Genomic DNA, 16,615 nt, shown 5'->3' with positions numbered 1-16,615 from the left:
GATAGGGACCTTCTGGTGCTTTCTTTCTACACTCAATCCACGAGTGAATTCTTCTACTCTCAGGGCCAATTATCCCAGATCTACACCCCAGCCTGGATCTAGGGCTGAGCTCAAGATCCATCCATCCCTTCCCCATGGATGAAGGTATCCACCTTTCCCCCGCCACGCTGTACTCCAGCTATTCCTTGACTTGAGAAATAAATGCCACTGACACCACTGCAGGAAGGTACAGCTGTGAAGAGCTGCTTCAAAACTAGATCTGGGGCCAAAAATATAATTGCCTAAGGTGCTGAACAAGTAACCATCATCATTAAAGTAGGGATAGGTGGCAAGGAGCCTGTGACAAAACTGAAGGGTGCAGGCTAGTTTAAAGGGGGAATTTAATGCTTGACCCAGCCCACTAGAGCCACAGGAATTATGGGCTCAGTCAGCCAAACTGAGAGCTTTTGCACAAAAAGCTAGAAAGGTGGACTTCAGCGAGAAATCTCTACTTTTTGAAATACTGACAACTAACCAAATTTAAAACAATATGGACTAAACAAAATGTGCTTGGTGGTCTGTTCTTTTGCAGGCTCTGTTTGAGATTGATGGTACTCAAACACCGATTCCAGAACTATTTTTTAAAGCCAATTAAATATTACCTGTTTGGAAGTCCAATTTAGTTGAGTAACCACTAGTTGTGTAACAATTTCAAAAATTATGTTTTTCCATCTTTACAGTAATGTGTGTATTGTAAATACACTAACCAAACTGATGGCAAAACCTTCAAAAGAGCCAAAGAAATTTCCCTGACAGCTAGTTAGTCAGATTAGAGCCCCCGAATTTTATCATAAAAATGACCCGGGTTGTAAAATACTCATAACAATCCTCTGGTGTCTTTGATAGTCAATGATGTTAAATCTGGTATTGTGTGTCTGAATGTGCAAATGTTTCGTTGTACAGACTGAATGCAGAAGGCCTGGCCTCTGTTGAACTTGAACCGTCCCCTCACCCCACCAACAGTTACAACCTTCACTTGTGGATTTACCAGCGTGGATGTGTCCATTTTCACCACATCTGATTCCACCAAGTAAAATAGATGAAATACATTTTCAAGTCAATTTCTCTTCATAATTTCAAATTTGTGAGATTTATTTTCTCCAGTCACTCTCCTTTCAGCCAGCACAACTGTTCCTTAGCCTGTGGTGTGCCTGCTCTCACTGTCTGTATCATCCATGATGTTTTTGGAATACAAAGCAGTAAGAATCTTGAAAGAGCAGGTGAAAAGAGGTCTACGATTATGTTGAAAACTAAAGTGAAATTACCCCACATACATGTGCATACCTTGGTTGCGTATACGGTGTTGCTTTGGTCTTACAGACACATGGATTTAAAAACAAGCTTCTCATATTAACTTACTCATAAGCAGAAGAGCTTCTATAGTTGCAAATGGTAATGACGTTTGTGTTCAGCCACACCTTGTCCTGCTATCTCATGATTCCTTTCCATTGAATAGAGCTGGCAGGTGAAGCCTCATGTGCGGTCCTCTGTGTGTTAGAATGTGGTGTATAACACGTTTGATTGTGAATTGTGCGTTTTAATGAAATGATCGAGTTTGCTGAAATAGTAAAGCATCCTTAAAAGTGAATTATGAATTAACGTACTTGTTGGATGCCCAAACCACACTGCTAAGACCATTATTTCCGTGGCACTAAGTGCTGTTCTACTCACCAATGAGGTACATGCCAATCCAGTCCCCAGCGTCCACTTCCTCCTTTATGTCCCAGTGGATCACCAGGTCCTGCGAGTGCCCTATGTTGTAGTAGGAGCTGCTGACCATGAGTGTGGAGCGGCTGTCTGAGGTGACCAGGTCGGTGTCGCTGGTGGAGCGGGGGATGGTGACAGCGCCATGAGGGCCGGTCCTAATGGCCATGCTGTGGAACTGGCCCGGGTTGTAGCTGTGGCGGAGGGGCTCCTTGCACCGGCGTCGGTTCTGGGAGTTTCTGGATGGAGATGCCATGGCAGCCAGGCCTAAGAACCTGTTCTGGTACAGATTCTGTCGGGGTAAACAGACAGTCAGCAGGGGCGGGAGATGCCGGCTACACTGTCAGTCACTGTTTTCATAGGGAAGGGAGGATGTGCTGAGGGGAAGCCAGCTGGGACAGAGCAGCCCTTTTAGGAAGATTTGAAATAGACAGAGAGCATCTTCCTCGGGGCCAATGCTGTAGCTCTGGTTCACGCGGGGAAGGCAAGAACTAAATGCACACTCACCAAGGGGCCGTGCATTTGCGCTCTGCTGGGGTCTCAGCCTCCTCTAGCCTGCTTAGTACTAGAAGGTCAGGAATGTCTGCAGAATGGCCCTGGAGGTGTGACTGCCCCCAATCAAAGTGCCATCTCTTGAGTTCTCCAGCATAAATTCAATTGGATCCAATTTTACCCTTCTTTAGGGTAAATGATGGTTATTACCATTGCACATTTTAGTGACCCCTGCGGCATTCAAGACCCTACACATAGCTCAGAATTAGAGGCGGTCCCTGCTGGGTGAGGCAGTCACTTTTTCTCCATTTACAGCTTTTTCACTCTATAGAATGTCTCTGGACCACCTGAAATTCATATAAGGATCTCAGATATCCTAGTAATCTTCCAACACCACCGTTTTCACTAAAACCCAATCTCAGAGGACCATGTCTCCCTCAGAGCCAATGTTATTGTAGAAAACATTGCATCTGTGGAGGAAAAAATGCATGTTTTTTTATTGTTTACAACATGGAGCACTTAAAACTAGCTGAGCTGATGCAGAGCAATGACTCGATTGTTTTGGAGGCAGAAAGCTTTGAAAACATGGGGAAAGGGGCATCCTATGGAATTAGAACAAGGGATTCTTTTTTGAAACAAGCAAGGGTGATTTTGACTTCATCAAAGTATACTACAATTGGGATTTAAATGTACATTTTTGGGGTTCCTGGCTATAAAAGTACATGCTGTTGTACAACAATAAATCTTTTGTTTTCAAGAAGAGAAGATTAAGGCCTTAAAATGTGTTGAATCATGCAGTTTAGATCCCAGAGACTGTAACTAATTATACACATCAATCAAATGCAAGTTATTGACTTTTTGTTTACCAGCCACAAGGAGCAGACCCCAGCACCAGTCTACTCTTCAGATTATATAAGTCTATTTAGCAGTAATTTAGGCCTATACTTTTTCCAACTTCCAAGACCAGGGCATTTGTAAAGAGTCTGTTAACCTGATTAAGCACAGCGTTGGCATTTGGAGTCTTGGGCCTTAATGGCCATATGGCGGGCCTATTCATTCATTATCTGAGTCTTTCATTAGGAATTTTTCTAGCCCCACTGGTGGTAACCATGGAATTACTATTGGTGGAAAAGCCAGACTTCAGAAAGCATCTCATCACACTATTGGTACCATATGTCCTATGTTTAAAAAAAAAAATGCTCGTCACTGCAACAGTATGAAAATAGACGGACCACGGTGTTTCCTGGAAACCAGTCCACCTCTCAGGAAGACAGGCACAGCCTTGAGCCCAGGAAATACGGACAGCCCAGCCACCTGACAGGCATCCTGCCTTTTCAGGGCAGCTCCAGGAGGATCCCAGTAACCTGACCATCCACCAGGGTGCTTTGTTCAGAGACCTTTGTAAAACCTCCAAAACAAGGAAGGCTGTTGCTAGAGCATAACCTTTCTTCAGTTTACACGTACTTTATGTGCACTAGTAGCATCTTACAGTATTATCATGGAGATTAAAAATGACTACTTGGGATTAAATGAGATAATCAAGTATATCTTATGAGTTAGACCAAACTATGGGCAAATTTGGAGCAGCACCTCCCAGTTTCCAAGCTGTGTATCCCTGGACAACTTACTGGATCTCTCTAGTTCTCTATTTCCTCATCTGTAAATAGGTTGCTGTCAGAATTTAATGAGATAATGCAAGCCAAGCTCTTACTATAGTGAGTGCTCAATAAATAAAAATCTACTACTAAAATATTCAATACTACTGAAACAGAGGTCCTGGGCAGTCAGCCAGGCTCCCTCAATGGCCAAGGGTCTCCTCATGTTGTCCCCAGAGACTCACATTTGAAGTCATTCAACAGCAAACCTACAAATCATTCCTAGTCATGACCCTCCAGGTTTCCTCTTACAAAACTGAAGTTGCAAACATTGAATAGGCTAGCATGTTTGGAAAGGTGTCCTATCTACCAGTTTTTTGATAAATCTTCCTTTTGCTTTTTGGGTAAATAAACCTTTTATTTGTCAGATTACTGCCTGAGTGGGATATTTTTGCATTCATGTTGAGGCTGAGAGATTTTTATCCATGTCGTGTCAGTCAGGGCCTCAAAAAAGACTACAGAGCGCTTTTCTTTTGTTGAAGACACTTCTGCCATGGTATTATTATTAGAATTCCGTGGAAACCAGACGCTGTCAAATTACACCAGTGAACACTGTCCACATGGTGGGAACAAAAGCATAGAAGGAAACATGAGTCAAGGAAGACATTTGTCAGTAATTTACTAGACTGGAATAGTGATATTTGCCTGGTATTGGAAGGGCGGCCTCAGTGCTGCTCCTTGAAGACCACCCTCCCTTCACCTCACCCCAGCTTTGCCCACATCCTCCCCACTCATACTTGCAGGCAGGATTTATATTCTGCTTTGAGGTTATGCCCCAGCACCAGCTCTGCTATAACCTCTCCTTACATCCTTTCCCATTCCCAAGAGAGTGGGGCTTTATGCTCCATGATCCCACAGGAATCCCACTGCCCTACAAGGATTCTCATTGTATTATTGCTAGTTGACCTGTCTGTGTTCTTCCCTAAACCATGAAGGCCCTGAGGCCAGTGTTTCCTGCTGGAACTGCATGACATCTGGCACACACAGAGAAAAGCGCTAAAAAGTTTAATTCATAGAACTTATTTTATTCAATTATGTCCCTTCTTGGTCCAGAAAGGGCTTAAGATGACTAATACAAATAGATAAGATACAGAACAATGTGATAAGTTAGTAGTAGATGGTGCAGAGGTGAAAAAAATAGAAAAAAGTTACCTAGGAAGAAGGCTAACATCAAACTTTAAGCTGTCGTGTCCTAAACAGGTGTTATTGTCAAATGCTCACAACAGCTGCTTCTGGAATGCAGCAGGCGGATAGTTGGTTCCCAATGCATGGTTCCTTTGTGGCCATGTTTCCCCCAGGTCTTCACACGTGTTTAGTTTACACTATAGACTCATCCGGGTGGAAGAAGCAATTGAATCATTCTCCCTTCACATCTGAATTGTGGAAGATAGATGAGCATCTGTCCTGCTTTTAAATAGCCCTGGACAAAAGACCACTCTCTTCCTAGACAGTGATTCCAATGTTTTACAACCTCACAATTCTTCTTCATCTCTCAGGCAAATCTTGTCTGACAGAGATCTCCCTTCTTTCTCCAGGCTCTCCCACTTGATGGATGTAGAAGAAGTTAACTGTATCATTAAAGTTTTCCCAGTTTTTTCTCCATCCCATCAAGTAATTCAAATGCCCTTTATCTTCTCTTACACTGGTGATAGGTAATAGACATGGATAAGAAAACCACAAGAATATTAGTAACAGTTTCAGTAACATTATAATTGTCTAATTATTGGTTGTAATCAAGGGCACCTAGTTATGGGCTATGCTGGGCATAGATTTTAATTGACCCTTGAAAAAGTAGGTCCAGTGAGTGAACCAACGTGTGAGATGCTGGAAACAATCTGATCACATTGTGTTCTGCTTACTAGGAAGTGAGACTCCATGTGCTGGTTTGTTTCCTATTTGTCTCTGAGGATCCAACAATGATGTTTTGTTTACTTGTTTTGCTTTCTGACTTAAATAACTTGTAATTGTGGAAATGTTTTGAACTAAGTGATATGTTCTTTGATTATTTTTTTAAATCTTGGAATAGGCCTGTGTGTTTAATCTGTTTAGTATGCATTATAGTATATTAGCAAAAACAAAACCTTCCAGAAGGAGATAGAATCTTAAAAGCAAAAAAAACCCATCACTTCTAGGAAAGGAACAAGTTGCTATATATATCCTTTTTTTTTGTTGTTGTTGTTAATTTGAGGAACATAGGGAGACAAAAGATTCGGCTGTGTCCATTTCTAACTGACAGAGTCATTAAAAGCGTTTCTGATTTGGAATATAAAGCTGTGAGTGAGTGCTGTCTCAGAAATGAAAAGAAAGTGGACAGAAGGCATATCTAGAATAGAGAAAGTGATTCTTAAAAATTGCCTCTACACTCAGAAATCAAAAACTGTGAGTGGAAAACATAGGCCCTGAAGGAAACTTCATTAAAGCATACAAGACGAGGTTGTAGAAACTGGCATTATTTAGCAGGAGAAAGAACATAAGAGTTATTTGAGTTCATGGACAGATTTTATTTTGAGCAAATAGCTGCCTGAAGCTTTCTTATCCTACACTCAGATCTTGTTATGCCAACAGGGGGGTAATGGAACTTAAAAAAATTATATAACTTGTCTCTTTCTACAGTGGATTTGAGAAAATTTACAACAAAAGAAATGTACAAGGAAATAGAGAAATATAAACCAGACAAAAATCGGGAAGTAGCAATAAGAAAAAGGGTAATAATATTAGGAGCATTTACTCTATGCAAGGAACTTGGTACATTATCTTATTAAAACCCTATCAATTATCACTCTCCCCATGTTGGTGAGAAACCCAGCTCAGATGGTTAATAAACATTCCCAAGATCATGCCTCTTGCAGCAGGAAATAGGGATTTGAGCCATTCTGTGTGATTATAAGTGGGCACTCTGACCACTTGTAAGCACTCTCTCCAAATTAAAACACGGGAAGATAAAGTTGCAATAATTGAGACTCAGATTCTCCTCTGAGATTCTTGGCAGCCAAAAAGATAAAGGAAAATGTAATTCTCATGATCAGAATATTGGAATGTTTTTCTCCCTCCAAGTTCGTAATAAGATGCTTCATTTTTAACTTTATGTAGGGGACAGACACTACATGATGTGGTGAACAATATCTTAAAAGAATATCTTTTTCTAAAATCACAAATGTAGTGGCTGATTACTTGGATAAGTCTTTGACAAAAGCTGAGGTCATAATACAAAGAGAGTTTATTAGGGGCTGAACGCATGGGTTCAGATACTGTTGCCTCTGATCACATTCAAAAGTCCCCTTGGCTTATTGCACCACTGATGCCCCAAACCTTCTGCTTTCAACTCTGTTCTCAATCCTGAATCTCCCTCTCTGGCCTTGATGCTGATAAAATAAATTTTCACATATTGAGATGCGGGGAAGTCATTCTGGCTTGTACATGAGTTAACTTGAATTTTATGCTAACCAGAACAGCCTGTTTGTGGCCTATCAAACATACATTGTACATCTGCTTTAATTATTAAAGAAAAAGGCATATTGACCAGAAGTAAAGAATGCCTGTGTTAAAATAAAGATTAAATGCCTCCCTTCCTGGATGCCAATGCTGATCCTCCTTCCATGGTAAGACTCCCTTCCCAGGTGCCAAGGCCATACTGACTCTCTGTGTACCTGCTGATCTGTTTTCCTGGAAACCTTGAAGGAATGTATCCCTGACTTGTTTGGTGTTCTTTGTTCTAACAAGACATAAAACTGTGCTGAAAACCATCTCCGGAGCAGTTCCTCAGAGTTGTCTGAGAGGCTGCCTTTTGGGCTATAGTCCTCAGTTTGGCTCATATAAAATTCTTCTCTATTCCTACTAGAGATTGTTTATTGATTATTTTCATTGACAGTGCAAGTAAACCAGAGCCTGACGGACATGCTCTCTCTGCAACTGTCTTGTTAACCACTTCTCATCAGTGTCCCCCCACTAAGACGCAGGCGCCAAGAGAGTGCGGTCCCTGCCTAGTTCCTTTAGGTCTGCATTTCCAGCTAAAGTAGTGCAGGGCAAGGATGCAGTGAATGTTCGGTGAATGAATGAATGAGTGGGCGTGTGTGGGATGCAGGCTGGAGTGTGCCCGCCTCCTCTGTCTCGGGGTCGCCATGTGATGCTCTGTTCCCTGACCTCAGGAAACCATCTCAGTGCCTCTTTTGGCTCAAGCACATGACTTCGGTGCCCAGAATCCCCCGAGTTACCAGTTCCCGAATGACACTGGTCAGAAGGGAGAGTTGAGGACAAGGTGTAATACCGCCCCTGGTTGGTCCCCTTCTCCGCCTCACATCCTGAGATCTGAGTCCCGTCCGTACATTCCTATCTCTGCTGTTGTGAGTGAGACTGTGGGACAGAGGTCGGTGTGAGGGGCTGAGGTGACCCCACCAGATGGCTGTGTACGTCTCAGGAGGAGAGTGGGAGGAGGCTATGATAGCATCATCTCTGTCCAACTCTTCAGCTCCTGGGCACCCGTCCCTGACACTGTGCCTCCAAACCGTGCTTTTAGCCTCAAAGCCATGTGTTGAAAACCCTGTCTTTTATGCTGGCCATTGTGCACAAGAGTATCGTGGAGTTACATAAACTAAATTGTGTGGGCTCCTTTTCTTTGAAGGAGAAACAGAATCCCACACATTGCCGGCTGAAAGGGAACATTAGGCAGAGAAAAATTTAATAAGCAAAGCAAGCCAAGCCAGGGAATATCCGCCTAGGAGGTCAGGATTTAAAAGACATGGGACTTGTTAAAATGACAGTCAACACATTATTTTAGGAACACATAGAGCCTTCTCACTGAGGACCAAGTCCCCCAATACGTCTATTAGAGCTGCTCAGCCCCACCCCTCTTCCCTTGGGCCCCACTTACGGGGAGGAAAGTCTTTGTTTGTGGGTCAGATGACTTCTCTCTGCTCACACCTAAGAGCACCTAAGAGGGGTGGGCAGGACGCCCTGCCAGGCTTTGTTGGGTGGGTGCCTTTCACCGCTGTGGTCAAGTATGGAATTTCTTGGTGAAGCTCTGGGTCGCTCTGGAGGCTTATGCTTGGAGGTGTTCAAGAACCAAGTTGTCAAAATCTGGGCAGTTTGTGTAGCCGGAACAGTGGGCAGGGGCTGGAGTTGAGGGGAGATAGGAAGGTGGGAGGTAGGGGGCCTTCCCATGTTTGTTAGGAGAAAAGCCCTGATCCCTAGCACCTCCTTCTGTTCTACGTTGAAAGGAAAGGTCCCTGAAAGTGGTATTCCTGTGTGTGTGTGTGTGTGCGCGTGTGTCTGTGAGAGACAGACAGACAGATGACAGACAGAGAATGAATCGGCACGCCCAGATACGAAAAAGGTCCTGTCTTTGCCTTTTCAATGTTAAAGAGGTCTGTTTCTTCCTCAAGAGGGTCCCATCCTGATGGATGTTGGTAAAGTTCCTTCTTTACCTATTGACACTTGCAGGAGAAAAGGAAATACTTTCATCTCCCAGAACCACAGTGATGGTCAGGCCAGGTCAGGGCACCCAAGCTCTCAGGGACCCTGCTGACCACTAGGGAGGCCCCTGGTGGGAGTGCAGGGGAGCGGAACGTCTGCATGTCACCAGTGTCCTCCTCCTGGCATCCAGCACTGGGCAGCTATGAGGAACATCCCGACCCCCAGCAGCTCCACTCCCGGAACTCAGCAAGGTTCCAGGACACTGGGGTGACGGAGTCTCTCCCATACCCAGGGCGCCTGCTTGGTGACAGTCCTGTCTCCCAAACCTAACCCAAAAAACAGAGTCATGCACACTCCCAGAGTGAGTCGTGGGAGGTCCTGCCCAGCCCTGTTCCTGCCCGCTAGAAGCAGAGGCCCCCCAAAGGGCAGCATCAGCACCGACCACAGCAAGTGAGCAGCAGAGTCTCGAGGGAACCCGAGGCCCACGGCCTGCCTCCCTCAGCAGGGACATTGGGCTTGTGGAGAACGTGAGGCACCGTGTGTTTCCCTCCTATTTTCAGGATCCTGATCAGATTTGCCAGCTAATCGGTAATGCGGCCAGACAATGAATACAGCTGTAAGAAGGACCTTTCAGGAGGATTTCAAATGAGGGGCTAAGTTTGCACACGTATTGGACTTAATACTGAAAAGTAAGTGATTATCTGTTGTGGAGGTTCGGGGTGCTCTACAGATGCTTTCTTTTAAATTCTTCCTCCCCCTGGAAGGTTGGACCCAGCATAGTTGGGTGGATTTTTCAGTAAACTCTTGGTTTTCTTCTCCCTTCCTTTATCCCGTTCAACGAGCAAATGTTTATTGAGCCATTAGTATGTAACAGACGCTGTGCTCAGGATTGAGTATGGAGGAGACATGAATTAAACGGTGCTCTCTCCTCAAAGGGTCCTGTGCAGGAGGCGCACATCTAGGCAGTCCACTATGACACAGTGGCCAGGGCAGTGACGGGGGCGGCAAGGTCCCGCGTGGGAGGGAGACAGATGCTGGCAAGGACTTCCCAGGTGGCGGAACAGCGAAGCAGTATTTGGAAGGAGGGGTAAGAAGGTTGCCAGCTGGGCAAGGGCAGAGGGCGATCCAATTCAGGCAGAGGGAACTCGGTGTGTAAAGGCACAGCTTTACAGAAAAGCATGGTGTGCTCCTGGGCTGAGCAGAGCTTCTCCCAGCTGCCTGCCAGAGAATCAGGCAGCACAGCTGGAAGAGTGGGAGGCGGGTCTCCCACACCACACAAGACAAAAGACCTCCTCCCTTGGAGGATGGGGAGCCACAGGAGAGAGTTGATCTGGGAAACACAACAATTCGCTCACCTTAGAAGCATCACCCTGCAGCAATGAGGAGGAGCGCAAGAAGCCTGCTGTGTCTGGGGGAGTTCGTGCTAAAGCAACTCTGAAAGTCAAGTCCATGTGGAGGGAGAAGCTGCACCAGTCAGATGGTCCCTGAAGTCTAAACCCTCAGTACCATCTGCAACGTAGGCACTAAGTCGCATTGTGAGAGGAGGAGAAGTAAAGGAACAACATGCATCCTGGGTCCTTGAAAGGGTGTGTAAATGAAGGGCAATCTGAAGGCACAGTCATGGAGACCTCGGAGGTACCACACATGGCCTGTTTCTACTGGGATCTCACCACCGTTGCCGTCACCCTGGAGTACGGCAGTGTCACGTACCGCGCAGCGCATTCTAAGACAAATGGCACTTGTGTCCCATTTCACTGTCAGAAAACTTTGCATCACTTAGTAGCATGCGTTCCAGAATACTCTGCTTCTCAGAACTAATTGGGAGAAGTACATTTCAGGATTTTTGCACTCTTCATTTGCAAAACTTGCCCAACACATCAATACAGAGTGAATTAGACCAACTTTGTGGAACATATTGTATTTGTAACCTTATCTTGCCATAGAATTCAGTACAAAGGCTATCCTTCCTGGTTATATAGCAAAGTAATGTTACCAGTGGTGACCAGAGCCAATTAATATGTATGTTAACACACATGAATACTTACAATGTGATCTGTACCACACTGGGAATGAGGCTTTGGTCTAGCTTCTATCTAGTGCTAAGAAAGATGCATGAGCAATAATTTCAGCACAGGGTGACAAACCAACAAGTTTGGGAAGATACAAAGGATAGGGAGAGAACTACTCATTTTGTCTGATGAGGAAGGAAATTAAGACTTTAGGGAGAAGTGGAGAAGGTATATTTTAGGCAGAAGGGATATATGCAAAGGCATGAGAGTTATAAAGCCCATCCACGCGTGTTCAGGGGACAGGAAGAAGGCCAGTGTGTCAGAGCCAGGATGCTTGGGGCAGGAGCAGTGGGAGGGATGAGGCTGGACTAGAGACAAGACTGATTTGGAGGCCCTGTATGACAAAGTAAGGAGAGGGGCATTTCTTCTGGGGAGAGTGAGACCTTCTGAAGATAGGAGAAGATCCAGTAGCGGGGTCACCTACATTGTGCTTCCACAAATGCTGTGAAAATGTTACTGAACAACTTTCTTCAGGAGCAACTTGCTAGAAGTTTCTGCCAAGCTACTAGGGGAAGCTACTGGGAGGGTTGATGGATATTGCACAGCTGTCACCGCAGGAGTACGGGAGGTTGTCAGCACTTCCTTTTTCAGATCACCTATCAGGACAAAGGAAGGCACCATCTTGGACTCCAGCTCTAACAAAGGTGCCAGTCACTAGGACCATGGACCATAAAGACCCATTATCAGGACACAGAGGAACTGAACTAGCAGCAGCACTTTGCTTCTGTTATCAACATGCCCAGGAAGAACACATCCAGACCTGATATAAATTCAATACCTAAGACCACTTTTGGAAGACAACTTAGGGCAGAAATGAAGAGTAAAACATAAATAGCATTTGGCAATATAAATGAAATGCATCTGGTCTCTCTTTATTTCTGTTTCATATCCCTCCCTCTGCCTCCCTTGAGAAGTGAAAAAGGCAGTTCATATCCTGGATAATACATTCCTTCCCAAGTTCCTTCCTTGTCATTCTTGTGGCCACTTCTGTGATATTTGTAGCCCACATTACTCAATTCCAATTCTAGCTGTCACTCATTCTCTTATCCACTGCACGCTGCACCAACTCAGCACCGAGGCTATAAGATGAGGACCAGCAGAGATGGCTTAAATCAAGGGTTATCTGTGGAAGAAGAAGGAAATAAGAGACAGCTGGTGCTATTAAAAAGGAATTAGGTGATGAAATGATAGGGAGGAAAATCAACCCAGCGGAGAAAAGAAACTTAGCTACTACCTTTTAAACATGCTCACGTCACACTTGCTACTGAAATTCTTTTTTTTTTTTTTCGCTACTGAAATTCTTGAACAGCCTTCACAGAAAGTCCCTTCTGATGTTTGTCATACCAATTAATCTTTTGGATTTTTCAGAACTAAAGAGAAGGGACAATCAATCGAGGCAGCTTGGAGCCTTTGAACTCATGGGCAAGAGCTGTAGTCTGCTGGGGATTTTAGAGAGTATTTTCAGTTTTACAGACTACAGAAAAGGAATGATTTTCTCATAGTCATCTCTTTCGCTTGGATGCCTGGGACCATCACCTGAGCTTGTCTGTGATACAGAAAAGATGCAGCTGCCACAATGAATGACACACGCCACTGCCTGTCCCACCAGTTCCTGGGGGAATCTTTGCTCAATATTATGGTATGGGTTTACATAAAATTTAATACAAGTTAATTAGACTCTCTATAGCCATCACCAGAAGGCAAACTAGATGATTATCAACTGGCTAAGACAGTTTTCACTCTGAAGCTGATGCCTAGAAGTCGAGGGTCTCAATGATATGGTAATATATTCCAGGGCACTCACTGCCGTTTCAATTACTTAAAAGACAAGGCTCCTACACTGGGACAAATAGAAACTCAGAAGTCTCAATGATCTAGATATTTTAGAATTTCTTTTCGTTTGAGGCTGGAATTAATTATTCAGATAACATCTCTAATTTTCCATTTTCCCTCGCAGGCAGAAAACATCAGAGATGAAAGTTTTGTATCCTTCCAGGGATGTGGGAGCAGCAGACACAGCTCTCACTTCGTGGGGCGACAGCGACAGAGAATCTGTCATCTGCCTGGGTTGCCATTCAAACTGCTCATTAAGCTTTTGTGCAAAGACCCAAGAGACAGCGGAATTAAAAGGAAAATGAAAAAATGAAGTAATTCAGGTTTCTGAAAGGCTGTTCAAGACGAAACATTAGTTCTGAGGAAGAAAGCACCACATGGTAAACATTAGTTCTGAGGAAGAAAGACTCATGGTAATGAGTCTTAAATGCATCCATTTCCAAGATGTTAGCTTTGTTCTTTGCAGGCAACAGTCTCAGCCCCACTAGTCCTGGGAAGATGACACACTCCATGTCAGCAGCTTAATTAGGACCCACCCATCAGAGGCCAGCATTTTACTCTTCATTAAAATTACTCCAAGGTCGTTAAAGCCACATGTCAGTGTGGCATTTAACTGCTAAGACTGCATTTCCCAGACCATCTTCATTTATTTATTCATTCAGTCAACAAATGAACGTGTCAAACACTGGAAAATGAATCAGAGTATAACTATGGCTTATATCTGCCCTGGAAAGCCAGGTCACACTCGTATGAAAAACTAACAGCAGCCCAGGGTATTCTCTGGAGTCTTATCTCCCCAGCTGCCAAAGTAAGCGTTGCCAAGAAGAAACACAAATGCAGGGCCGGAGTAGGATGGGTCTTCCTGACAGGGAGAATGGTGCCTGCCCAAACATAATATAGAGGATCCAGGACACGTACTTTAAGTCCTACCCAATTTAGGTTTTTAAGAAAAATACTGCAATCACCGCTTTCTAGTGACTCTATTTTATATGTGTTTCAATGGACATGTTATCAACACACTGAAAAAGGATGCTTAGAGCCAAACCAAATGTAGCTACCTCATGTAGCTCAGAAAATACTTCTCTGTCTTGGGATACCCATCGAAATCTGGGTAGCAGTTGTCATTTTTACCTATAGGGAAGGGGGAGGTATGGGAAGGATCCTTGCTGGGACTGGTGACTAGAAAGCCTTGCAAACCATTTTGGTGAATGGTTCCTTCTGCGTATTTTCTGAGCCATCTCTCTTCTTGGCTGCCACATCAGCACTATCCCTAGAGAATACTGGCCACACACAGCAAAGGGAGACCGATTCCACATAGCCTCCATTTTATAGGATGCAAAAACCATCTGAAAGATGATAAAAAGCAGTCTCTATAATTAATGTTTCCATCTGCTGATTAGGAAGTGTCAGAAATAAACAAAAGTAATTGTGGCATTTTGACAAGGACTTGAATACCAGGACTGAACTGTGCCCTTGCTTTGATCGTATATGATTCAATTCTGTTTAACAATATCCACTGAATATCTAGTCTTTGCAAAGCTCTGGGCTAGCTGTTTAACACATGATCCCTGGTCAATATAACTGAGGCAGTAAAAGCTGACTGTATGAGAAGAAAACAAAACTAAAAATAAAACAAATGGCCTGGCTTCATAGAGATTCTAACTCAGCAGACTGGGGTGGGGCTCAGACAACTGTAATTTAACCATCCCCCAAAAGGGTCCAACACTGTCTCTAATGGGTGATGGTCACAGAAAGCTGCAAAGAGGAGGTGGCCATTGGGATATTTTAACAACTGTGCATTAAGTGCCTTGAAAGCATGCATCAGACTTAGGGAGGCAGGGGACGCAGAAGGAGGTGGTTTCCAGCCAGAGGCAGAGCTACAGAGGCTGCCAAGTACACCCTGAAGGCTGCTCTTTAGAGGTGCCAGGAAGAACCTTGGAACGGTTCGTTTCTAAATGAATTCACCAGCCTCAGTTCACATCCGGGCTCATTTCTCAATCTAGAGTGGTCGAAAGGGCCATAAACCTGTCAAGTGAAAGTGACATGGAAAAGTTTGCTCTGGACCTGAGAGCACCAGTGGTGGAGGAAAGCAGAGACTGTCCCTAGCACTTCTTTTAGCTGCAATCGCCCCACCTCAGATTCAGGCTGCGTTGCTGACCTCAGAGCTGAACATTTGGGTGTCTCTTGTAAGGGCCGCAGACCGTGCCTTCACCACTCGGCAGACACTGCCACAGCCTTTCCTGGGCATCAAGAAAAGTCAAGCCATATTCTGCAAATTCCGAGGACCTGAGGGAGCCCAGAGTTGGGACTTTTGAGTATAAAAATGATGCATGCTAACATGTTGAAAAATACACAAAAATTAAAAACTAAATTTAATTAAATTTAAATTAAAAATTAAAAAAAATTCACACACCCATAACCATGCCACTCAGAGGCTACCAGAGTGGTCACCTGCCAATATTTCCTTCCATTTCTCTTTATGCATTTTGTTAGATAATTGAGACCACACATTTTTGTATTCTGCTTTTTTTAAAAAACATCTTTATTGGAGTATAATTGCTTTACATTGTTGTGTTAGTTGCTGCTGTATAACAAAGTGAATCAGCTATGCATATACATATATCGCCATATCCTCTCCCACTTGTGTCTCCATCCCACCCTCTCTATCCCACCCATCTAGGTGGTCACAAAACACCAAGCTGATCTCCCTGTGCCATGCGGCTGCTTCCTACTAGTTATCTATTTTACATTTGGTAGTGTATATATATCCATGCCACTCTCTCACTTCGTCTCAGCTTACCCTTCCCCCTCCCTGTGTCCTCAAGTCCATTCTCTATGTCTGTGTCTTTATTCCTGCCCTACCCCTAGGTTCTTCAGAATCTTTTTTTTTTAGATTCCATATATATGTGTTAGCATACAGTATTTGTTTTACTCTTTCTGACTTACTTCACTCTGTACGACAGACTCTAGGTCCATCCACCTCACTACAAACAACTAACTCAATTTCATTTCTTTTTATGGCTGAGTGATATTCCATTGTATATATGTGCCACATCTTCTTTATCCATTCATCTGTCGATGGACACTTAGGTTGCTTCCATGTCCTGGCTATTGTAAATAGAGCTCCAATGAACATTGTGGTACATGACTCTTTTTGAATTATGGTTTTCTCAGGGCATATGCCCAGTAGTGGGATTGTTGGGTCATATGGTAGTTCTATTTTTAGTTTTTAAGGAACCTCCATACCGTTCTCCATAGTGACTGTACCAATTTACATTCCCACCAACAGTGAAAGAGGGTTCCCTTTTCTCCACACCCTCTCCAGCATTTGTTGTTTGTAGATTTTTGAGGATGGCCATTCTGATTGGTGTGAGGTGATACCTCATTGTACTTTTGATTTGCATTTCTCTAATG

At 43.9% G+C, this 16,615-nt stretch overlaps 1 protein-coding gene across 3 annotated transcripts in view; it reads right to left on the bottom strand.

The window, feature by feature from the left end:
- The window catches only part of HECW1 (HECT, C2 and WW domain containing E3 ubiquitin protein ligase 1), a gene marked incomplete at both ends in the record, with an annotated part of 620,984 nt that overhangs the window by 241,316 nt on the left and 363,053 nt on the right, over positions 1 to 16,615 (bottom strand). For all 3 annotated transcript variants that reach the window (XM_079711607.1, XM_079711606.1, XM_079711608.1), the window contains one exon: positions 1,711 to 2,035. In XM_079711607.1, coding sequence (XP_079567733.1) covers positions 1,711 to 2,035 — 325 coding nt within the window. The remainder of the gene's footprint in view (positions 1 to 1,710; positions 2,036 to 16,615) is intronic.

Source organism: Hyperoodon ampullatus (assembly GCF_949752795.1).
Source record: "Hyperoodon ampullatus genome assembly, chromosome: 9".
Classification (NCBI taxonomy): domain Eukaryota; kingdom Metazoa; phylum Chordata; class Mammalia; order Artiodactyla; family Ziphiidae; genus Hyperoodon; species Hyperoodon ampullatus.
Note: the sequence above shows the minus strand (reverse complement) of the source record. Positions and strands in the feature narration are given on the sequence as shown.